Source organism: Eptatretus burgeri, chromosome 14, assembly GCF_056783735.1.
Source record: "Eptatretus burgeri isolate ZD-2024b chromosome 14, Ebu_testis_v1, whole genome shotgun sequence".
Taxonomy (NCBI): Eukaryota; Metazoa; Chordata; class Myxini; order Myxiniformes; family Myxinidae; genus Eptatretus; species Eptatretus burgeri.
Genome location: NC_140974.1, coordinates 48,878,347 through 48,903,465, shown reverse-complemented (window position 1 = coordinate 48,903,465; position 25,119 = coordinate 48,878,347). Strand labels below are relative to the sequence as shown.

The 25,119-nt window shown below is 46.2% G+C and overlaps 1 protein-coding gene across 3 annotated transcripts in view; it reads left to right on the top strand.

Annotated features, from left to right (window-relative positions):
* The first annotated feature begins 4,008 nt into the window (after positions 1 to 4,008).
* Positions 4,009 to 25,119, top strand: part of LOC147013138 (prolyl 4-hydroxylase subunit alpha-2-like) — an 83,396-nt gene continuing 62,285 nt past the window's right edge. Inside the window, exons 1-2 of one of the 3 annotated variants that reach the window (XM_085854747.1) lie at positions 4,009 to 4,084; positions 18,199 to 18,282. In XM_085854747.1, the coding sequence (XP_085710873.1) occupies positions 18,204 to 18,282 (79 nt within the window). In that variant the 5' untranslated portion in view covers positions 4,009 to 4,084; positions 18,199 to 18,203. Of the gene's footprint in view, positions 4,085 to 4,177; positions 4,265 to 18,198; positions 18,283 to 25,119 lie in introns of those variants that run through there. The other 2 variants (XM_085854745.1, XM_085854746.1) reach the window with 2 other exon arrangements.

The window sequence follows — 25,119 nt, the reverse complement described above, 5'->3', positions numbered from 1 at the left end:
CATAAAACATTGCTCTTTGTCCTACAATTTGATTTTTAATTTCTCCACTAAGTTCATCTTTAAAATTTTCAATGACTTTTTAATTTTTTGTAGAGAATAGGTGGTTGTCTTTTTTAGTTGTTTGTGTCATAAATATCTTTCATATTCTCCTAAACATCTGTATTAATTGCTAATATAAAACTGTGTGTGTGTGTGTGTGTGTGTGTGTGTGTGTGTGTGTGTGTGTGTGTGTGTGTGTGTGTGTGTGTGTGTGTGTGTGTGTTGTATCTCTCTCCTCTCTCTCCTCTCTCTCCTCTCTCTCCTCTCTCTCCTCTCTCCTCTCTCCCCTCTCTCCTCTCTCTCCTCTCTCCTCTCTCCTCTCCTCTCTCTCTCCTCTCTCCTCTCCTCTCTCCTCTCTCCTCTCTCCTCTCTCCTCTCTCCTCTCTCCTCTCTCCTCTCTCCTCTCTCCTCTTCTTTCTCTTCTCTCTTTCTCTCTACTCTTTCTCTCTACTCTTTCTCTCTCTTTCTCTCTCTTTCTCTCTCTTTCTCTCTCTTTCTCTCTCTTTCTCTCTTTCTCTCTCTCTCTTTCTCTCTCTCTCTCTCTCTTTCTCTCTCTCTTTCTCTCTCTCTCTCTCTCTCTCTCTTTCTCCCTCTCTCCCTCTCTCCTCTCTCTCTTACATCCGCATGTTTCCGGACAGTGGTTATGTCTAATGGACTCTCCCCTCACACTGCCTTCCCTTGCCCTCACCTCATGCTGCCTTGTCTTGCCCTCCCCTCATGCTGCCTTCCCTTGCCCTCCCCTCATGCTGCCTTCTCTTGCCCTCCCCTCATGCTGCCTTCCCTTGCCCTCCCCTCATGCTGCCTTCCCTTGCCCTCCCCTAATGCTGCCTTCTCTTGCCCTCCCCTCACGCTGCCTTCCCTTGCCCTCCCCTAATGCTGCCTTCCCTTGGCCTCCCCTCATGCTGCCTTCCCTTGCCCTCCCATCATGCTGCCTTCCCTTAACCTCCCCTTATGCTGCCTTCTCTTTCCGCACTCCTCCTCACTCCCCCCTCTTTCCTCACTCTCCCACCCCTCATCGCTCCCTCCTCCTTCCTTGCTCCCCCACCACACCTTGCTCCCTCCTCCTCCTTACCCCACCCCTCCTCACTCCCCTACTCCTCCTTGCCCCCTCCTTCCTTGCCCCCCACCCCTCCTTGCTCCCCCACCCCTCCTCGCTTCCCCCTCCTTCCTTGCCCCCCTCCTTCCTTGCTCCCCTTCCTCCTTCCTCGCTCCCCTTCCTTCTTCCTCGTTCCACTTCCTCCTTCCTCACTCCCTCCTCCTTCCTCGCCCCACCCCTCCTCACTCCCCCACACCTCCTCGCTCCCCTCCTTCCTTGCCCCCACCCCTCCTCGCTCCCCCACCCCTCCTCGCTTCCCCCTCCTTCCTCGCCCCTCCTTCCTTGCTCCCCTTCCTTCTTCCTCGTTCCACTTCCTCCTTCCTCGCTCCCCCTCTTTCCTCACTCTCTCACCCCTCCTCACTCCTTCCTCGCTTCCCCCTCTTCCTCGCCCCCCACCCCTCCTCGTTCCCCCCTCCTTCCTCGCTCCCCCACCCCTCCTCGTTCCCTCCTCCTTCCTCGCCCCCACCCCTCCTCGCTCCCCCTCCTTCCTCGCTCCCCTCCTCCTCCCTCGCTCCCCTCCCTCCCTCCTCTCCTCCCCTTAATATTTCCGTCAGCGAAGCAACAGGTTGTATTTGCTCGAATATAATAAATGGACATTCTCATCGTATTTCTTCTTTAAGTTGTAAAAATAGTCATTCATTAACAAGTTTGATAAGTGAAGAACTGATGTTCCGAGATACTATAATTACATTTATCCATTACAATGCTTTCTTCTCCAGATGAACACTACAAAAGTTATCAGGGAATATTTGTACTCTTTTCAAGTGGCGTTTATTAATTAATTTCGGGCCTTGTTCCCAGGATATTGCATAACAAGTCTTGTCTTGTAACTCTTGTTTAATTCCTACATTTCCCATCATCTTTCCAAATACAGCATTATTTATGGATTTATAAAATTCTTTCTCAAAATCGATTTCTTCTTCTGTCCTTTTTCTTGTTTTGAAATCAATCGATTGTTTTAACCAATGGCTTTGATTAGACTTTAAAATTCGCTGAACCTTCTTTATTCTCAGTCCAGCTGATAAATATTGTCTCAGGTTTATTTGATGTAAAACATAATTTTTTTTTTTTACAAAAACATTATCTCCTCTTGAAGAAGTCCTTTCATTCAAGCTTCTGGGTCTCACTATCTGCCATGATCTTTCCTGGGAAAGCCACATCTCCAAGCTGGCCTCCAAAGCCAGTTGCCGACTGAGCATCCTCTGTCGTGCAAAGTCCTTCCTTGGCACACCTGAGCTCCTGATCACATACAAAGCTTCATCTGCAGCCTGTTGGAGTACTGCTCTCCCTTCTGGATGCAGTTGAGTGCTCCCGCTTCTCACCTTTCTCAGCTTCACGCTGTGGAAACCAAGGCATTTAGGATCATTGGTATGTCCCGTGATGAGGCTGAGTCTTTGGGTCTCTCACTCTCACATTGCAGGCAGGTCGGTGGTCTTTCTGTTCTACCATCTCCTCTCCGGCCTTGCGCCCCCCCTCCCCCCTTGCTCTGTCTGCGATATGTCCCCCTTATATTCCCGCAGGGTCCTCAAAGTCCGCCAACAACCCCCTTCTGGTAAAACTACTGAAATCAAGAATCACTACTCACCTTCACTCTTTCATTCCTCTTTTTTCCTGGCTTTGGAACAAACTCCCACACTCACTTCAATCCCACTCTTCCCTCCAGGTCTTCAAAACAGCTGTTCACCACCACCTCTTATCTTCCGCCATCCAAAAACATAATCTTTTCTACCCCGGCTAATCCACCCACCTCTTCAAATTCCCTGCTTTCCTTCCTGAAAGTCCCTGCCGTGTGAGGACCTGAAAGTCCCTGCCGTGTGAGGACCTGAAAGTCCCTGTCGTGTTTGGACCTGAAAGTCTCTGTCGTGTGAGGACCTGAAAGTCCCTGTCGTGTGAGGACCTGAAAGTCCCTGCCGTGTGAGGACCTGAAAGTCCCTGTCGTGTTTGGACCTGGAAGTCTCTGTCGTGTGAGGACCTGAAAGTCCCTGTCGTGTGAGGACCTGAAAGTCCCTGTCGTGTTTGGACCTGGAAGTCTCTGTCGTGTGAGGACCTGAAAGTCCCTGTCGTGTGAGGACCTGAAAGTCCCTGTCGTGTAAGGACCTGAAAGTCCCTGTCGTGTAAGGACCTGAAAGTCCCTGTCATGTGAGGACCTGAAAGTCCCTGTCATGTCCATCTTGTTTACCCTGTGTACTCCGTCCCATCCCTCTCCTTTCCACAGATCTCATGTCTCTGTTCCCCTCTGTTTATTCCCTTACCTCTCCTGCCGTTCTCGTCTCCTGCTCCCCTTGTTGTACATTGTGTGTGTTTGCTCTTATACGAGCCTCAACAGTGTATACAAAAAAAAAAACATATCCTGGACCTGCTCATGGACCTACTCAGTACTCATGAATGGACCTACTCAGTACTCATGAATGGACCTCCTCATGAATGGACCTGCCAGCATCAAAGGAAGGAGCACATCATATCCAAGAAGCATGAAGGAGTGATGCCTGGTGAGGGATGGAAATGGAGGTTTTGGGAGAAGATACGAAGTTGTAGTCCTTTCCAATGAGGATCCATTCCAGTAACGAGGGACAAAGAAGCAATGTTTCAATTCAGGTCTTGACATTCGGTAAATTCAACAAAGCGAGTGAAAGGGAAATACATGTAACTTCAGGGAAATGGCAAAAAGGAGGAAATAGGTGGATTGGAATGCCAACATTTTGCGAACGTAATAAATAGATGATCCGGGCAAAACAAGCGGTTTCCACGGGTATTTCGGCCAACATGTTTGAGTATCTCCCGAAAAAGGATTCCAGGCAGTGCAGCCAATACCCCACGACACACGACGGACCCTCGATGTGTACATCCCCCTCTCTTACAGTCCGTCCCTCCTCCCCAAATTGTACAAATGCAGATGTGAGTTCGTCTGCCACGTTGACTTCACCTCTCTCCCACTTGTCCCCAAACCTGGTAAGAAACGACCCGAGAGCGCAGTCTTCATGTTTCAGGTTCACGTGGTGGATCCTTTTTGGAGTGGGGGGGGGGGGGTACACCCCATCAAGGTGTTATAATGAGCGCTGTGATTGGTTGCGGTAACTGAGACAGGCCAGACGGACCAAGCGGACCCGACCGTGAGTTCTGACCGGATCTGTACGTAACCGGGACAACACAGGCGCGTCCATCGTGGATAATTTCGATGGTCGATATGTTGTTGTGTGGTAAATAGTGGTTGTGAGGGAAACATGTCAGTTGTTTTCTGTCACTAAGTACTTCGTGTGATCTCAATAAGAACACGTTGAGTAGTTCGAATCACGATAGTTATCCGGTGAGCGGTTTGATTCAACGTCACAGTGAGTAGTAACGAGTGGATGTGCAAGGAAGGGAAAAACCATCAAGACAGTAGATTGCACGTTTTACACCGCCTATGTGTCATCCCTCGCTCCACGGTCGCTGCTTTTCCCACGGTGTATTACGGTTTCGCTATCTCTGCCATGTACGCCGTGACGCGAAGGTAGTTGGTGATTAATTGAGTATGATAGGTGTGGATGCCAGTTTATGTGTGGTGGCTATACAGTTGGGAGATGTAGGTGACATTGGGGTTGAGGAGTGTGCGGGTGGGAATGCGGTGGGTAATGACGACTTGGGGGTGTTTCATGCGAGGGTGATGGCGGTGGGTTGCTGTTGGTGTGGTCTGCGTTGGGGGTTGCTGCAGGTGTGGGTGTCAATGGGGGGTTGTAGGTGCATGCGAGACTTGTGGTACAGATAGTGGTGTGGGTGTGGTGGGTGTTGGATGGAGCTCAGAGGAAGGGAAGCCAGGGAGATCATTTTTGTCGGGGTTAAGGCTATTGGGTATATGGACTCTGTAATTTGTGGAAGGGATTGAATAAATAGGATTTTGTATTTTTTCAGATGGGCGGTGAGGGATATTGATGGAATATTGGATGACGTTTTGTAGGATCATGTGGTTGAGGGACATAACATTCGTTATGAACCATGTAGTGGGGCAGATAACAGCAATTTTTGAGAGGAATCGTGCAAATGATGATACAAGCATCAAATTTGGCACATTTGTTCTCCAGGGGATTCTAATCAAATCTGCCTGATTTGCCATTTGAAAAATTTGAAAAAAAATAAAAACTTCAAAAAAGTCAAGATCACACATCATTTTTGGATGCTGGCTGAGATTGGTGAATGTTTCAGAAACATCATCAAACACGTTCCAAGTCTGCCATGCAGTTTTCTTCCCTTTACCGTGGAAGGCAGACACGACGTCACATCCAGTGAACGCATGGAAGTATGGGATCCCTCGAGCTTTCTCAGGCCCTATTGCAGAAACTACCTCATGGACTGTAATCCATCGGCCTTGGCTCCTTGGCCAAAGGCAATCCACATGTTCTCAAGACCTAGTTCCTGTAAGGATGGCAGTACAGATATTGCGATGACTAGTACGTCCGTGTCATTAGCCTTAATGATAATGGACTTGCTACTATCCGTCGTTGCATCTCTGGCGTGTAACAAATATTCGAGTGTCAGCTTCTTCATGACAACATGGAGAAACAGCATCCAGTGACTTCCTTGTGTTGCTAATGGCATCTTCTCCTTTTGTGACAATGACTGTGCTTGTCGTCTGTGCTTCGCACATCTTTTCCGCAAGGAAGTGAAACAGCTCAGTCTTGTTGCTGTCATCTCGAAGAAAGCTTCTCCAGTTACTTGGGGTCTTACTGGTTCCTGTCACTCTTCTTCTGATTCCTTGCCCCCTTTTCGACCTTGCCTCGGACTTCAGACTTGACTTCTTGTACACATCAAACACTACGTCCACTCTCTCGTACCTGGCCTCATGGGATTCCACCTTTGGGATGATGTCTTCTTTAGCATAGTCATCAAATATCTTTGAAGTGCATGGAGGTAGGGCATTGATGAGTGCTGAGCCATCAATGATGACTGCATCTCCCCTTGGTTCTCTGTCTGGGATGTTCAGGTCAGGTCAGGTATGAGAGCATGTGCCAGAACAGCGCGTCGCTGCGTCCACTTTCCGCCGGTACTCCAGGGGCCTCCGTCTGGCCATCCCCCAGGCAGATGCCAGGCCCATCCCCATCTCCTTGAGATGATGGTCAACCTGCTGCAACCATGAGGCACGTGGTCGGCCCACTGGCCTCCTCCACTCATGAGACTCCCTCGCTGAGAGAATCTGGTGAGCAGGATCAGCGTCAGGAAAACGAGCCACATGTCCATACAGCCGCAACTGACGCTCACGGACTATGCAGGTAACAAATCTCATCCGAGTCTCTCTCAGCAACCGCTCGTTGGACACAAAATCCGACCAGCGATAGCCAAGGATTCTCCGAAGACACCTGGTACCAAAGGAATTAAGTCTCCGTCTCAGATCCTTGGTCAGAGTCCAAGTCTCGCACCCATAGAGCAAGACTGGAAGCACCAAGGGACCTGAAGACTCGGACTTTCGTCCTCCCGCACAGGTACCGGCAGCGCCACACCCCATGATCCAGTGAATCCATGACTCCCCAGGCCCAACCCAGACGTCTATTGACCTCTGACTCGCAGCCAGCAGAGACATGAATATCACTGCCAAGGTAAGTGAATCTCTCCACGACCTCAACATCCTCACCACAAACAGACACAGACAGGACAGCAGCATCCAAGATGTCACCGAAAGCCTGGATCTTAGTTTTGACCCAAGAAACCCGTAATGCCAGCGGCTCCGACTCCTCATTCAGCACCTTGAGGGCCCCCAAAAGGATGTCTAAAGTCTCCGCAAAGATGACTGCATCATCTGCAAAGTCAAGGTCCGAGATCTTGACATTCCCAAACGATGCAGCGCAACTTCATCTCTCCGACATCCTCCCTAAAATCCAGTCCATACAAGTGCTGAAAAGTGTGGGGACAAGTACACATCCCTGACGAACTCCAGTAACAACTGGAAATAAGTCAGAGATGGTACCACCACACTTCACAGCACTCTCAGTACCAGAGTAGAGTTCAGACATCAGATCGATCAGTTTTGGTGGCACGCCACGAAGACCAAGAATCCTCCAGAGGACATCCCGATTCACTGAATCGAACGCTTTACAGAGATCAACATAGGCTGCAAGCAGCCCCTGCCGAAACTCTCGTCTGCGTTCGGTGAGGACACGAAGGGCAAGGATACGGTCAATCGTTGACCTCTTTGGTGGAAAGCCTGACTGCTCTGGACGCTGGTGCTCAAGCAGATGGTGGCGAACCCTATCAAGAATTATCCGAGCAAAGACCTTGCCAGGCACTGAGAGCAGCGTCACCCCTCGGTAGTTGTTGCAGTCTTGGCGATCACCCTTCCCTTTTCAGAGAGGGACAACAAGGCCCCTCTTCCAGTCAGTTGGGATGATGCCTGTGTTCCAGGCAGAGCACAAAACTGCATGCAACGACACGAGTGCAGCATTTCCACCAGCCTTGAGAAGTTCGGCATGGATGCCACAGATCCCTGGAGCTTTGCCCCATTTCAACTGGTTCACCGCAGCCCGTGTTTCCACAAGCGAAGGTGGACCACAGTTGATTCGAGGGTCAGCAACAGGGATTGTAACACCCTTGACGTCCAACTCAACAGCTGGGGGATCAGCCTGGTACAACCGCTCAAAGTAACCGGCCCAGCAGGCCTTCACTTCAGACTCCTCTGTCAAGAGCCTACCACTCTCTGCTCGAACTGCAGTGCTCTGAGGGATGGGCTTGGATGAACGCAATGCGTGAATTCCCCTGTAAGTGGGACGAGAATCACCTGTCCACAGGTGATGCTCTATCCCCTCACAGATTCCTCGCACATAGGCCTCCTTGTCCACCCTCAGTGCACGTACAGTTTTACGCCTCAGCTCCCTGAACAGCTCAGCTCTGCCATTCAGCCTGGCCCTGCGACTCTGGTCAATGGTATCCAGTGTCACTTGAGAGACAAAATTCTTCTTTGCCCTGCGATGAGCTCCAAGACATCCACCGGCAACATCAAGGACGGTGGTCTTGAAGGCGCTCCACAACTCTTCAGGACCCCCCAAAGCACCCAGACCCCCCAAGTGTCCACTCAGCCTGTTCGCAAACTCCTCAGCTACTCTCTCATCCCTGAGCTTGGCAACATCCAGCCTCGGCTGGGATGGTACCATTCTCCAGGATTTAAGGTGCAGCTTTAGAGTTGCTACAACAAGCCTGTGGTCAGTGTTGAGGAACTGAGTACTCTGGTAGATCCTGCAGTTCTGGATCATCCTCCAACGACCGTCAATGAGGACATGATCAATCTCCTTTGCCACACCGCCAGCGTTGGAATACCAAGTCCAGCGATGAGCTTGTAGGCGCTGAAACCATGAACCAGCCACCCTAAGTCCATGACTTCTTGCAAAGTCAAGGAACTTAGTGCTATTCTGGTTCATAGTTCTTGACCCATGGGGACCAACACACACCTCATAACCATCCCTATCAGTTCCAGTCGATGCATTGAAATCCCCCAAGACTAGAAGTGTGTCTCGTCTGGGGCACTGATCAACCACAGACTCGAGTGTGGCGTAGAATGCATCCTTCACGGTAAGATCACTCATCTCAGTCGGAGCATAAACAGAGACCAGGGAAATGACACCTAAGGAGTGACGAATCCTTAATCTCATAATATGCTCGTTGACCGGTGTTACCTCAATTATTATTGGGGTCAGCTTATTGGATACAGCTACAGCAACTCCTTGGGTATGGTAACCATCAGAGCGACCAGACCAATAGTAGGTGTAACCACCCACCATTATCTCGCCGCAATCCGGTCGCCGAACCTCAGAGAGAGCTGCAATCCCGATGTCCTAACGCTTGAGCTCAGATGATAACAGAGACAGGTGATCATCCTCTCTTAGGGATAGGACATTCCAGGCACCCACCCGAAGGGACCGCCTCAGGTTAACCCAAGGAGACCGCCGTCTGGTGGACGACACCTCAGCATCACTCCGCCACACTCTCCCGCAATCTGACCCAGGGGTGTTACCCCGTGGTTTCCCTCCTATCATCAAAGATTGGGGGTCCCGAAGGCTTTGCCCCAATTCCGTCATCCGGTGAGCTGCCCTGCGAAGGGAAGCTGCACAGGAGGTACTCCCACGGAGTGGGTTTTCAGATTTTTTTTGCGTTTTTGCGTTTTGCGGAATGAAGGGTTTGACAAGTATGGGCCCATCAAAAATAGCACAGGAGAATTGGTGGATGACAAAGGTGAAATGGCAGCCTTATTAAATAGCTTTTTTGTGACTACATTTACATCAGAACAGTCAGAGAACTTTGAATTGCTGAGGGTATCTATCTCCGATGTGAGCAAGGCCTTTTAGAAGAGATCCATGTAATAGTAGATGAAGTGAAGAAAGGAGCGAGGAAAAATAAGTGACAACAAGCCGGTAGGCGACATGTCTGCTCGCTCAAGATGGAAAGCTGGCCGACGTGACTAGCCGATATTCATGTACATGCTATCAATCAATTTAGCACAATAAATATGATTGTCACAGCCCTCTTAGTTTGCACCCAGAAACCCGCCTTGTGAAATTTCAGGCATGTTTCCAAAGAGACTCTAACAAATGGCAGCCCTGGTAATTCCATTTATATATTCGCTAAATATTTTATTTTATACGATGCTGTAAGACATTCTCTTTGGGCACAAAAAACCAGATCCCTCGGAGGTCCAGTTTCGGAGGTATTGATTTTTTTTGTAAAGTCCACAATAAGTGTACGATGTACGATAAAGTATTTTAGCTGTTGCTAAGCAACGGAGGTGTGCATAGCAACCATTCATTTTTGTGTACATGCCAGCCACATTATACACATTTCACCCAAGTTTCATCAAAATCAGACTCTTTCTCTTAGAGATAGTCGCAATTAACCGTTTCTGAAATGTTCGACATGTACTCGCCCAAAACCTATCTCCTCCTACAAATATTTTTTGTTCGGGCTGCAAATTGGCATGAAGGGAGCAAGATAGATTGCACACAGAACTCTAAGCTTCGATTTTTCGATTTATTTATTTATTTTTTTCGATTTTTTTGACCACTTTAAAGGGCGTTGCTATGCCGTTGCTAGGGCCTGGGGTCCCATATTCGAAAGCACACGATTCCCAGAAATATTGGTCCTACCTACAAAATTTCATTGGAATCGGTTGAGTGGTTTAGCCCCGAGGCTTGACCAAAGTTTCGCGGACAGACAGACAGATGGAAATGTCCAGAATAAGGGTGCTCTAAGAGCAGCCAATAAAGTTCCAGGACTAGAAAATACGTATGCATCCTGGAGTTTTGAGGATGGTGACAGAGCAGATAAGTGAGATGTCATTAACAGTTCATTGGAGTCAGGACAGTTACCAGAGGATTGGAGAGTAGCAAATGTAACACTGTTATTTAATAATGGTGTGGCCAGGGAACTGGAGATGGGTTCAGCAATCTGAGTCTCAACAAAGAACAAGACATCTGGCTTGGAAGATTTCAGCATAGAGTGGGTAAGTTGCGGTTGGATTAAAAACTTTGGATGTTGGCAAAGCAGAGAGAATGAATTGATTGGAGCAGGATTTAGAAAAAAAAAACGAGTGAAAGGAGTTGGAGAGGCATTTCACAGAAATTTGCAGACAAATAAGGAATATTCCAAATGGCAGTGGCTTTGGGAAGGGCCTCCCAGAATCTTGTGATCAATGTGGATCCAGTCACTGCCAGGAAAGGGGATCTGCGATTACAGTGCCGACAGAAAGTCTACACCCCCTTTCAAAATTTTCACCTTTTATTGCCTTATAGCCTGGAATTAAATGCCATTAAATCAGACTTTTCCACCATTATTTATGCATCGTAACCCACAACTTCCAAATGAAAACAAATTCTACAAATATCTTGGGTTGGACAAGTGTCCACCCCCTGAGTTACTACTTGGTGGAAGCACCTTCGACAGAAATTACAGCTGTGAGTCTGTTGCGATAGGTCTCCACCAATTCTGCACACCTTGATTGGGAAATATTTGCCCATTCTTATGTACAAAACTGTTCAAGCTCAGTCACGTTGCATGGGAAGCATTGATGGACAGCATTCTTCAAGTCCTGTCACAGATTTTCGATTGTATTTAGGTTGGTGCTCTGACTAGCCAACTCAAGGACATTTATCTTTTTGTTACTTAGCCACTCCAGTCTAGCTTTGGCTGTGTGCTTCGGGTCATTGTCATGCTGAAAGGTGAACTTTCGTCCCAATTTCAGCTTTCTTGCAGAGGGCAGCGAGTTTTCCTCTCGGATTTTTCTTTACTTTTCTCCATCCATTTTCCCTTCTATCCTGAAAAGTGCCCCATTCTCTGCTGATGAGAAACATCCCTATAACCTGATGCCGCCACCACCATGCTTCACAGTAGGGATGGTGTTCTTTGGGTGATGTGCTGTGTTGTGTTTGCGCCAAACGTAACATTTTGCATTTCGGCGAAAAAGTTTCATCTTGGTTTCGTCAGACCACAAAACTTTTTGCCACGTGGCTTCAGAATCTCTGGAGTGTCGTTTTGCATACCTCAAAGAGGACTCAACATGGGCTTTATTGAGTAATGGCTTCCTTCTTGCCACTATATCATACAGGCCAGACTTGTGGAGTGCTTGGGATATTGTTGTCACATGTACACAGTGACCAGTCAGGTCTGGTTAGGTGTGGGAGCATACGCCAGAGCAGCACGTCACTGCATCCACTTTCCACCGATTCTTCAGGGGCCTCCGTCTGGCCATCCCCGAGGCAGATGCCTGGCCCATCCCTGTCTCCTTGAGATGCTGATCAACCTGCTGCAACCATGACTCACGTGGTCAGCCCATTGGCCTCCTCCACTCATGAGGCTCCCTCACTGAGAGAATCTAATGAGCAGGAACATCAGGAACAGCAACAGAACAACTGGAAATAAGACAGGGATGGAACCACCACACCACAGCACTCTCAGTACCAGAGTAGAGTTCAGACATCAGATCGATCAGTTTTTGTGGCACCCTACGAAGACCAAGAATCCTCCCGAGGGTATCCCGATTCACTGAATCAGAATACTTTGCAGAGATCAACATAGGCTGCAAGCAGCTCATATCGAAACGCTCGTCTGTGTTCGGTGAGGACCCAAAGAGCAAGGATAGGGTCAATTGTTGACCTCTTTGGTGTGAAGCCTGACTGCTCTAGAAACTGGTCGTCAAGCAGATGGTCCACTAACCCTATCAAGAATTACCCGAGCAAAGACCTTGCCCGTCACTGAGAGGAGCGTCACCCCTCGGTAGTTGTTGCAGTCCTGGCGATCACCCATCCCTTTCCAGAGAGGGACAATAAGGCCCCTCTTCCAGTTGCCTGGCAGGTGACCAGTCTTCACGTGACCAGTCTTTGCCATAAAGGCCTGTAGCTCTTTAAAGTTGCCATTTGCTTCTCGGTGGCCTCTCTGATCTGTCTCCTCCTTGCTTGGTCATCCAGTTTGAAGGGACGGCCTGATATAGGCAGGGTTTTGGTGGTACCACATGCCTTCCACTTCTTAATGATTGTCTTGACTGCGCTCCAAGGGATATTCAAAGCCTTTGAAATATTTTTATACCCATCTCCTGATCTTTGACTTTCCACAACTTTATCCCAGAGGTCTTTTGAAAGCTGCTTGATTCTCATAGTTGAGTCTTCGCTGTGAAATGCACGATGCAACAGAGCAACCCCACAAGAACAGCTGATTGCATTCTGAAATAATGAGTCACTCCAATTTAACAAAGGTGAAGGCCAATTAACTTGGTGTGTGATTTTGAAGGTGATTGGTTACACCTGACCTAATTTAAAATTGCTATTTTAATCACTTCTCTGAAATTTGTAAAATTTGGTTTTCACTTTGAAGTTGTGGTTTACGATGTGTAAATAAAGTTAGAAAATGTCTGATTTAATGTATGTGCCAGATGAAGCAGCCTCCCAGCATGTTACATCTGGGTTTGGGCTTCTAGCTTTCTGGTGGCAAGCCTGTGGGAATACTGACTCTAAAGCTATCCTCTGTCAGGCATTGCAGAACCAAGGAATGTAACATGTAAGGCAACTCTCAACATTATTGCCATCTTCCCTGACGAGGTTGAAGGTTATTAGCAGTTGATCTGATAGTGCAGACAGGTTGTTAGCCCTATGTTTTTTTTTTTTTTTAAACCGTCTCTCTAATAATCACCTTGTAATCTCTTAGTCCTTAAATTTCCCCCAGAAACTCCAGAAAGCACATATTCTTCCAGTCATCCACTCCTGGTTTTCCTTACAAAATCCAAGTTGACTGAACACCTCAAAATTTCTGTTCCTCTTTTATTTCGTTTGTGGAATCACATTTCTGCAACTCTTCTATCCCACTCTACCCTCCATTTCTTCAAGCAGGTGGTGCATCACCATCTCATATCATTCCACATTCTATCCACAATCTTAATTATCCCCATTAATCCTTCCTAATCCAACCCTCCTACTTGCCGATTGCAGTGTTTGTTTCCACCCTTCATCTGTCTACTCTTTTCCTCTTCATTAATTTATTTGCATATTGTGGAAAATATTGCCCTGCTGCCCCACAATCAGTTAATGTCCTCTTTCACCTCCCTCTTGCATCTTGCACATCTTGATGTGAAAACAAAATACAAACTTGAAAAACAGCCTTGATCTTATTAAAAATATATAAACCCAATAGACGCAGAAAAGCCTTTCCCGAAGTTGGATCCCAATAGGATCGGTTAACCCAGCTTGAGGGTAAATAAGAAGAGAGTGAAGACTGTACCAAGGCAGTGGTATTTCACATCGAGTTATGAATGCACTAGGAAGAGTACCCATCCCAAGTGATGAGAAAAGCTAGCAAAAGTATCTGTCCCCAGTGATGGGAAAAGTTTAAGTTAATTCATCAATTTAAATAATATTTCATTGACTTTAAAAAGGTCAATTGTGTTTGTTTTTTGGAGGGGAGGGAGGGGGGGTTGTGTACAAAGTTGAGGATCGTAGAAGAGCTGGAACATAGAATGGATCATGAGGAAACGGAACAAAAGGAACAGTAAAAAGAGGAGGAAATACCAACAGCAGGGTTAAGGGACAAAGTAGAGAGAGAGACTTGGGTGTAGGGAGGAATGGTGGGTAGGGGAGGACACATGGGGCGAACAAGATTGATACAGCCGCAAACTCTTCGGAAGGAAAAACTGGAAACTTGGATAGAGATGAGCTTGGGGTGGATTAATGGGGTAGAAAAGAGCATGATTTTGGATGGAGGGTGATCTGAGATGGTTGTGAACAGCTTGACATCAAATTGTACCTTTGAAAAGAAAGGGAAAACATTTAAGAGCAAAATAATCATTATATTTTAAAGTTTTCTTCAAAACCGAATTGCACAATGTATCATCAGGTACATTTGTCAAATTACAATCAGCAAGTACATAGCATCACTCCAAAAAATATAATAATAAACATCCATAAGCACTTTACATCAACAAGTGGCCTCATGAAAACGACCAGCCCAAAATTCTGAAGATGCAGCAAGCACTTCACAATGGTCTTGGGTGCTTCAAGTTCGTGCCATGAGGCTTCGAGATGGATCTTCTGTTTAATCCACCATGACTGACCATCAGTCTGAATGAATCATCTTCCACCCATCACAAAACTCACTTCCTCTGCGTTGTCTGCCATTGCCTCTTCCTCTTCATCAGATTCTCACAATTCTTCCCCGACCTTTTCCTCACATTGCTCTACAGCCTTCGTCGTCTTTTTTGCCAAGCGATCAGTTGCCTTTTTTGCTTTCAACTTGGCTTACTTCACTTGTTTGCATGCCGTGCTCTGGAGGCCTCTCTCACGATTCTTCTCCAAACTCTCTTGGAATGTCTGGTCTTTGATTGCCTTTTCGGCCTGACGATCCAGATAGTCCTGTCACACATACTCGCACAGCCGGATGTGGTGATAAACACGAAACTCTCCACTCCCAGCTCCCGCAATCGAACCCATGATGTCTCTCACAGACTCTGGGGGAGGTTTTGGAGTCCATTCCATCATTCACTGTGGGATGACTCCTGGTCACTCCGGCTGCTTCATGGGCTGGTGGTGCTGTGTTAATTAGATAGGGATTAAGACCAATTTCCCCCAGTATGTAGTTTCCCCCTGTGACCTTCTCCTGCATTTTTGTACTTTCAAGCCAGCCATGAAAGAAGTGCGTTAACAACATCAAGACAGCTGCATGTCCAAGCAGGCGAGAAGCCCTGCCTTCCCGGGTTTCGTGCCAACAAGCCACGCCCAGAGGTGGATGATTGAGGGGTGTGACGTCAGAAGGAAGAAGTTTTGGTTTTGTTGGTTTTGAGTTCGGTATCAGGGATGCATGCGGTTGAGAGACGACGGAGCTAGGAGATGGCGTATAAGAACAGGGCATTACAGCTGGCTTTCCTTCGATGCATGAAGAAGACGGCACGATTCTTGTATTCGTGCTGAGGCAAATTGGCTCACGTGGTAGAGCAGACATTGGCCATTGACTCTTGGCTGGGTCATGAGAGACTGACTTCGAAGCCTCATGTATATCACTGAAGGGAGCGGCACCGTTCCGCAGAGAGCAGCGGCGTCGGCAAGCGCGATCGACGAAGAAGCCACCCGGCGGTTGGTGAGCCCTGTTGTTAAATACCGCCTCACAAATTACTTCATGTACATTTCCCGCCCAGAGAGCGGCTCAACGCCATTTTGGGGGTATGCCTTCCCGTGCAGAATGAAGCACCTCTATCCCAAAGTTCAATGATGACCATCTCTGGACAAAGCTAAGTGCCAGGATAAAGGGAGGATTTGCTTTTGTTCTTTTTCCCCTTGTCTGTATTTAAGTCATTGTGTAGAGGTGCCTCAACTTGAGACCTTGATTTACTTCACGGAATATAATGACTTTTTGAATTATTACCGTTGTAAATATTTATATTTTCATTAAATCCCCGTTTATTTTAAGTTGCTGTGTCCATGTATTTGTCGTGGGATTCGAGTATAAACCCCTTGTGCTGAGCTTCCGTCGCTCTGCCAGTGCCGCCCTGCTCCTCCCACGCGCGCCATAATCTCTGAGGATCACGTGTCCGCCTCCACAGGAAAACCGCTTTGTGATCCGGGCTGGACGGTGTTGACCACCTGTCCACCACAATTGGTTCGGGGGGGGGGGGGCACATCCTTATCCTTAGCCGGCCACATCCACAACAATACGTTAAAAATGTACGTATAATAAAAGTCGAATCCGAATCTAAAGATATCTCCGCTGGTGTTCCTGGGTGGTGTAAAATAAAATCATCACACATACAATAATTACTGTACCTTGGAAAGAGTGAAAAGATGAATTTTCGACCCATTTCACCTCAGCTCTGCAGACCCTGTTATTTAATTATATCGTGTCGGGTGAGAAGAAAATGGATATTTCCTAATATTTTCCGATTTCACTCCATATTTTGACATTATTGAGGCCATGACTCCCGATTGGCAAATATGGAATCAGATTTCGAATATCAGCTGTTAATAAGCCTACACGATGTGTAAAATCAATCTCGCCAGGAACCAATCACATTGCACCTCGCCTCCTCACACAGCCAATCAGCGCAACAGCTAACAGACAACGGACATCCATCCTCTGATATACTGTATTATTATATTAATATGCCAAGCCATATTTTGTGGACGTATCTCCTTCGAAACTGCCGGACGGATTGCCGCCACTTTCGGCATGCGGGTGCTCCGTGGTCTAATGTACAGCATGGGCTATGTGAGATCGTGCCGGACGGACAGGTTTGGGAATTTTGGGCGATTTTCTAATTTTTACATTCGTTTGCATGGCGACGTGTGACGTCACCGCTGAGGCGTAATGACGTCATGACGTCTGTCATCGACAGACCGCCACCGCTGAGAGGCGTAATGCCACTCCTAGAAAACAGCGTCTGCAATGTAAAACCCTCTTCTGCACATGCGGACTACCTCAGAAGGCGAATTTGACACAAAAAATGTAACAAGAAACATTGTATATAAAGAAATTCGAAAAATCACATTGTGAACACTGGATGTATTGACGTCCTAACGAACCCTCACTTTAGAAACTTCGCGCGGAGCGCAGGTTTGGCTCGAATAGATGAATAGTCTTCCTGCGAAGGTGGGAGTAACAGGGGCAGTACATAGATTTAAAATGGAATTGGATAGATTCCTAGTACGTACTGGGGAAAGATGGATACATGAACATAGGCGGAAATGAAGGGTAGACCGGGACACTGACATTTCGTTGAGTTATCTTCTCGGTTTTGTTTGTGTGCTTTACAAGCATCTTCAGATATTGGTCCTCTGAGTTGTGGGTCCGTGTTACATGTGTTTAATATCCTCTGTATTAATGAAACCCTCACCTAACTGTCCTCCCCCTTCCCAATTCAAGAGATATGAAAAATTACTCTATATATTGCAGTTGTTGCTGTCCTGTTTGTGATGTACCTCTTCACCCCTTCCTCCTACCATTTGCTTTCTTCCAATGTTCTTTTTAAATTTTTCACAGCCAAAGTTGTGCCTCATGGAAGAGCTAGAACACCGAACCAAACAGGCCAGCAGGAACACACAGTGGAAAGTGGGGAAGCACACTCAACAGTAGGGTAGACGGGCACGACAAAATACCAGGTGGATCATGGGTTCGATTTGGTTTGTGGCTTGGGTTAGGGTTAGGGTTAGAGTTAGGGTGGTGTTGTTGAGGACAATGGTGCTCTTCGATTGGACGATTGGGTTGAGTTTTGGGTGAGTGAATGTGGCACAGACATGATGGGCCCATTGACCTCCTCCTGTGTTGAGTTTTCCTTGCATTTCACTGTTTCTTAAGAAGGAATATGAAGAATCCAATGCATGTGTGGGGGGTCCTCTGTCAGGAGAAAATCCATGCAACCAAGTGCTGAATGTACATGAAAATAATGTATTTTGTTGTATGTTTGTAAGAATACACCTTTTTATTTTCTTTCAGTCCAATTTTAAAGATCACTGTATGAACGTGTACATTTCCCTGCAGTTCAATTCAAAGAATCAGTAGAAATTGGTTAATGCCAATTTCATTTCTTCTCCAACCCTCGCTCAAACCTCCTAAGCACCCTTTTCTTGTTTCCTCCACCTCAGCTGCCATGCTATCCAGAATCCTTTTCTGCATTCTCTTGGTCACATGGCCTGGCCTTGTTCCATCCGAGGTCTTCACATCCATTGGTTTGTTAAACTACACGACACATAATGCATTTGTACGAGCGATTGCATGATTGTATGATATTTAAGAATTAAACTTTTAACAAGAATTGCCAAAAAGCACTCGGCTGAAGTTTAATTTCTGTAGACATAGTGCCTGTGCATGCACGGCAAACAATCTCTCGGTTCCATCCAAGGCAAGACATCCTGTTGTTGTTGTTGTTGTTGTTGTTGTTGTTGTTGTTGTTGTTGTTGTTGTTGTTGTTGTTGTTGTTATTCAGGCAGACATTAGTAAGGCTTAATGACGTTATTTTAATGTTCACATGAAACGGCTTTGTGCTGCCATCATGTAGCAATCTGTTATAGCTGCCTTGTCCATTGAAGAAAAGCGATGGTAATTCCCATGATTTGTCATCATTGTCCTTTTCTAAGTGACATGATTGCATTTCGATTCTGTGCAATTTCCAATTCTGAAATTTTCGCTTCAAAATTTGTCTCAAAGCTAATCTGGGAAAGATTTTGTCCATTAAGTTGTCTCTTTTCATCTGAATAAACATGTCAAATGTAATTATGAATCGCTGCACCACTTCGTCAATTACGGTACTCTGATATTTGTTAGCTGCGTACTATTCACGTGAACATCTTTCACCGTCTGTTTCACAAATTGTTCCTTATGTTTCTAACTCGGACATAATAGCTTACAGTCAGAACGAGATTATATTCAAAGTTATTTTTGCCGATTCAATCATAAAATTGACTTGAGAATTTTAGATTCAGTCTTATGAGAGACCAGCTTGATTCCACTCACCCTCACATCACCCACCCTCCCGACTTCTAAACGGATCATCTGAACATCTACTGCATTGTAAATGATTTCCCTTACAAGGAACTTTGATTCAGGAAGACTCCATGAGACTCATCATAAAAACTAAACCCAAGTGTTGTCAACTTATGATTGTTTGTCCATGCTCTATCCCTTTAAATGCTGAGCGTCAAGCAATGAAGCAGTGAAGCAACACTTACAGTTTTTAAAGTCTTTGGTTTGACTCTGTCAGGGTTCAATCCACCGACCTCCCAGACTCATAGCAAATGCTTTAACCATGATACCACCGAGTCAGGTTAAAATTTAACGTACTTCGTCTCTACATTCCTAAGTTTTCTGCATTCCGAAGCTTAAAATATTTAGTCACTCATCTTTAAATATTTTTCTCCAATAAACTTGTTTATATATTTTTAACTTGGAGGGGTTTTTTTTTTGGTTTAGACACTGGATCCTGTCTTGAGCATCCCCCATTCATTTCTGACCACCTATTTTAATAATGCACAGAAGTATTTTCCTTTAAAATCCAGCTGAAAAGAGCGACCACCTGTTTAATAAACGTAACCAACAGCCTTGGCATCTGGTCAATGTTCTGGTCAATATTACGACTTGTGAGCACAAATTTTGGTCGATTTCAAAAGCACTAGTTTTGGAAAACCGCATGCTCAGTAGAGTGCGGCAAGTACAATTAATTAATTCTGGACAACTGTGATAAAAGTCTCCTCTACCCGGTGGCTAAAGTCATTTCATTTGATGTAAGACTTAAAGGGAGTGCCTCATGATACTATAGTTTTGTTAGATATAATTATTTTTTGGTAAATATATCCTTCCTGGGTGGAATGATGTCACCAATTTGGCAAAGAAAATGCACTGATTGGTTTTGTTGAGTCGGGTGAAATGCTGAGCAACACTGGAGAATCGTACATATCATCATAATAAATAAAAAGCCTGGTGTTGGCTTCGCGGTTACGGTGGTGGCTTGGGATCCTAGGGTCCTGAGTTTGAGCCTCATTGGCCACTGAATTAATACCAGGGGGTTGACTCAGCCTGTCATCCTTCAGAGTTCGGTGGAATGAGCACCAGTATGCTGGTAATAGGAGCATAGCCGCACCCCTAACCAATGGTGCAACCAACAGCCAAAGAGGCAGCACATGATGGGATCATACTAAGTTCTGCAATTTGGTGTCTGTCTGTCTTTTGGACCGCGATACATTCCGTCATTCCTTATTCAATCTCAAGCAAGCTTGACAGGTCAACTAAGGGTCACGTGATGGATGTTGTAGGGACTTTGTTTGCCCCCCCTCCCCAAGGGTTTTTTTGCCTTGGGAGAAATCCATGTTAATGTGAATAGATAGCTTATTGTGGCATTTTTCCAAGGCTGCTTCTAATAACAAAAGTAATAAACACACAAATGATAGCATAATATTGTTGCGAATCTGGAAGCTTACTGCACTCAGCATTCAGGTCCTTATAAAACAGTTAGATCGGTAAGTGTGTGTTTATAGATAGAACCCGTCCCTAGTCTAATGGGAATTAAATGTTCGTGCGCTGCAGAGTTATTTTGATAGTCAGGGTTTTCTTTTACATTTTTACATCAACAACAACTACAACAACACCTTCGCTCTATCCTGACGCCATAACGCTCACGGTGGGGGAGTTCAAGAGGACCTGGTGTCTCTCTCGCCCAATCTGGGGGATGCGAGCGAGGTTGCCGTCAGTCGGCCATTGAGCGCAGTCCACGCAGGACAATGCTACTCTCCCTGTTTGAGGGGCGGTCCGCTGTGGCGGCCGCCACGCCCCCCGGTCCAATCAGCGGACTTGGCGCCCCTTTTGGCCAATCACGGGGGCGATGAGCACATTTTGCACGTCAAAACCATCCAGTGAGCGACAGCGGGTCCATGGCATGCGGCTCCTCCCCTCTGGAGAAGGGGTGAATAATAGTTCGGCACGATCCGACAGGAGGAGTCGGAGTTGAGTTGGTTTTTGGTCTGCTGGATCGCCTGACCTTGTCTGCTGGCGCTCGCTGCTTCGTTCGCGCTCGCGCTGGTTGGCGTCCACCCTTCATCCTCTGTCCCGGGCACTCGGCGTGGCATCGTGGTTGTCGGGTCGAGAGAGAGAGGAGATTGGTCCCATGTGCTCGAGTGCGTCTTCGGTCTGGTCTGTGTCTGGCTGCACCCCGCGCATCCGAGGCGTCTCGTCCGGCGCAGTACGAGAAGCGATCGGCCAACTCAACACGGGAGGTCACCTCATCTCGCCTCCTCTGGATTCGGCTGCCCTGGTCCGTCCTTTGGCGACCGGAGCTCCGGGAAGGGGTGGACGTCCATTCGTGCGCTCACGGCCAGGTAGCCAGCCGTCCTCACTCCCAGCCGGACTATCCTCCTCGGCTGGAGAGCCGAATAAAGACCATTGAGGTCCATCTTCTTGTGGGTATTTGTGTGTGCATGTGTATGTCCTTGGGCCCCGTCTGTAAGGAGGAATTGTTAAGTGCTCTTTGCTGTACATTATTTGCATTGCTTAGTCGGTTTAACTCTACTCTTTGTGTGTTCCCTCCCCCCTATTGTAAATACATATCCATTTTGTTAAATCTTTCAGCTCGTCCTTGTCCTTTTCTTCATTGGCTCACCACGGTGCATGTTGGGGGATGAAAAAAGCCGTTGCTGCCGTAGTTGTGCATTTGGACCGACGGGACCTCAGTAACCATCTGCTCGGGTTTGGCACGGGTCGAGCACGGTAACGGCTCATCCCGTTCGAGCTCCGTCGAGGGTGTGAATTCCTCGGTAGCTCGCCACGTGGGCCTCTAGGTATTTTGAAGTTTGGCAAATAACCCTGTCTCATACGGTTGAATTATTGACGATTCACGGTCCTGTAAGGGACCTGTACCTTCAGAGTTATCGGAAAGGTACGATCTCGATTCCGGGTGTTCGGTGGAGCCGACTCTACTGCTCCATCTTGCGGTCGTGCTCGCTGCCGATACCCGGCCCACAACAATATTAGTATTACAAAACAATATTAATACAGTACTAACAAGAGCAAGAACTGCGTTGCAATACATGCCCCCTACGTACGTGGTCTTTTCGAAGTCCAAAAATGGCTAGAACTCTGAAAAATTCATCAAACGCCCTGAAACTCGAACTTGTTCTGCAACTAATCATAATATAGCCAAATACCCAGTTTCAGTTGAATTTGTTAAAAGGTATGGGAGAAAAGTCTGAAAAACCAGAGGTGTGACAGATGGACCAACAGACAGGCGGATGGACGACGGACAGACGGACAGAAAATCTATTGTCCCCTCCAGTGATACCGGTTGGGGACTAATAATATCCCCCACCTCCCCAAGCGGGTTTTCCTCCTTGTACAAACGCTGTATTAACATGTATAAATAGCTTATCGTGGTGTTTCGTGGGGCACCCATACTGGAAGTAAAATATATTATAAACCACAAACACACATGATTACCTTTTTAAACAGCCACAACTGCTGTTGGACACTAAATTGAAAAAGAGGAAACCCGATGTTGTTGAGGCGTTATATGCTTATCATGCACTCTACAGACAAACAGACCCGAGCTGAGATCTACTCTAATGTATATACCCCGGAGAGGACAATAACATGACCATTCCTGTTACTCCTACAGGGAGTGGGTGTACTAGTTTTAATAAATATGCAATGTCAACATTAAAAGAGGTAATAATTTGCGAAGTTACACCTTTGTGCTGACATTTTGTTTTCAAGATATGTTGTTTTTTTAATGGAGGAAGTACACATATTATTGAAAATAAAATTCAACATTTTGTTGCTATCTGGTATCAATTAATATATTGTAACACTGTACCATAAATTGTTGCTATCTGATACTACATTATAAAAACTAAAATTGACCCCATATCGTTATCGTGCAAAGGGTAAGTAAATGCAGTGCAGTCGAGCATATGGTGTCAGACAGTCCCTCCTCTGCAATAAAACCAGTTTTGAAAGACTGCCTTGGGCTTGGCAATGATCTTTAAGAAAATGAAATGTATTAGAAGAAATAATACAGAAGAGTTTTTCAGCAGAATGGACAGTGACAAGACATGGGGGTCAAAGCCTAAGAGTAAAGAATAGGAGAGTTAGAACGGTAGTAAGACAAGGATCTTTCACAGAGGGAGTAGTTATTGCATGGAATGGTATCTCTGGAAAAGTTTTGGCAGCAGAAACAGTCGATAGATTTAAACTGGAATTAAAAAAAGATGGAACGAGGTATAGAAGCATGGGTCCAAGAGGGATACATGGACATTGATATAGGTAGCTTAGGTAGGGATGGGTGATTGTATAAATGAGTCATGTTTGTGATGTCTGTAAGAGCATCTTGTAAAAATATGAATGTGCTGTTTGTTTATTCTTCACCCTACAACCCCATAATCCTTCAAAAAATGTTTGATAACACCTTGGTGCTTTCCCTGTGCCTGTTCCATTGCTCACCTCCCCACTCACCCCTCCAGTCCCACCCCTCACCCACAGTGAAATTAAATTGACATCATGATAGATTGAATTAATATGGTGTTGTTATAGTTGCAAACTACCTCTGGAGGCATGATGGACAAATGGACTCAACCTGCATCAAAGTTCCTTACAAGATCAGTGTTTTATGGATACATTATGTCCTCCATTTAAAAGGCCTGCAGGGGTAGCCTCTCAAGACAGGATATACCGTATCCATAAACGGATCTATTTCATATGCCAAACTTCCTTAAAACTTAATTATTCCATATTTTCGTTGCATTCTTTGCTGCGAACATATTGCTGTGCGCCTGGGGAGGAGTGGGAATCCCCCCCCCCCCACCCACCACCTCCTCTCTCTCCATACCCCTCTCTTCCACCATATGTGCATTTGTGCATATGGGTTGAGAAAAGCAATTAACCGTGTACTGCATGCTGTCTGGTGTTGCGTAGTCATGAGGTTTGGGGAATTTTTAATTTGGGCTCCATATCGTCCTGTGGACCTGGGGTCACCTCTCTTCATCCATCCACCCCTCCCTCCTTATTAAGGGATTCCTCCAAATAATTTCCCACTATGATCCATGCTGTCCCATGGACCAACGATCAGGGATTGGGAATCGGCACGAATATAACCCTAAAGTACGCCTGTAGGAGTATTCTGTGCTAAAGGGTATGAAACATCTCTGTGGCCTTTGGTAATTTATTACCCTCGCCGAAGGAGAGGGTATTGTGTTTGGGTCCATTTGTCTGTCTGTGTGTCTGTTTGTTTGTTTGTTTGTACACACATAACTTTCGTGGTTTTCTCCGAAATTGCTTGCCGGATTGAGACTAAATTTTCACCATAGGTGCGACTACTGATGTAGAATGATATAATAATAATAATTATGATGTCAAAGGTCATGTGGTGTGGCAGCCATGTTGGAAAAACGGGAAAACATTGGACCTTTGCATCTCTGAAACCACAAGGAAAAAATTGAAAATTGGCACACGGCAAGCACTCCTCATGGGGAATAAGTGTGATTTTTTTTAATGATGTAAAAGGTGCCTTCGTTATGATGTCATAATTGTATATGTAGAATGATAATCTGCTCAGTATGAAAATTTTGAGGGTCATCTAGGGATAAAATGGACGACAGAAAATTTTTCATGACGTCATCAGTCACGTGATTCGGCAGCCATATTGTTAAAAAAAGAAGAAACCTTCAAAAATCTTCTCTGAAGTGGCTGACCAGATCAAGGTGAAACTTTACAAGCATTACTGCCTTTCCATGAGGAACAAAAGGTTCACACATATGACATCATAGGTCACATGGTTTGGCAGCCATATTGGATTTACCCTAAAACCTCTAAAAAGATCTTCTTCTCTAGAACAGCTGGACAGATTGAGGGGGAAACTTCACACAAATGTTCCCCAAGCCATGGGTGTACAAGTTTGATGAGCAATAATTGATAGGTAAAATGGTTTGGCAGCCATATTGGATTGAAGAAAAAAACAATGTTCTCTGCAACTGCTTAATCAATCGACATGAAACTTTACTTTTATGATCTGGTAGTGATGGGGAATA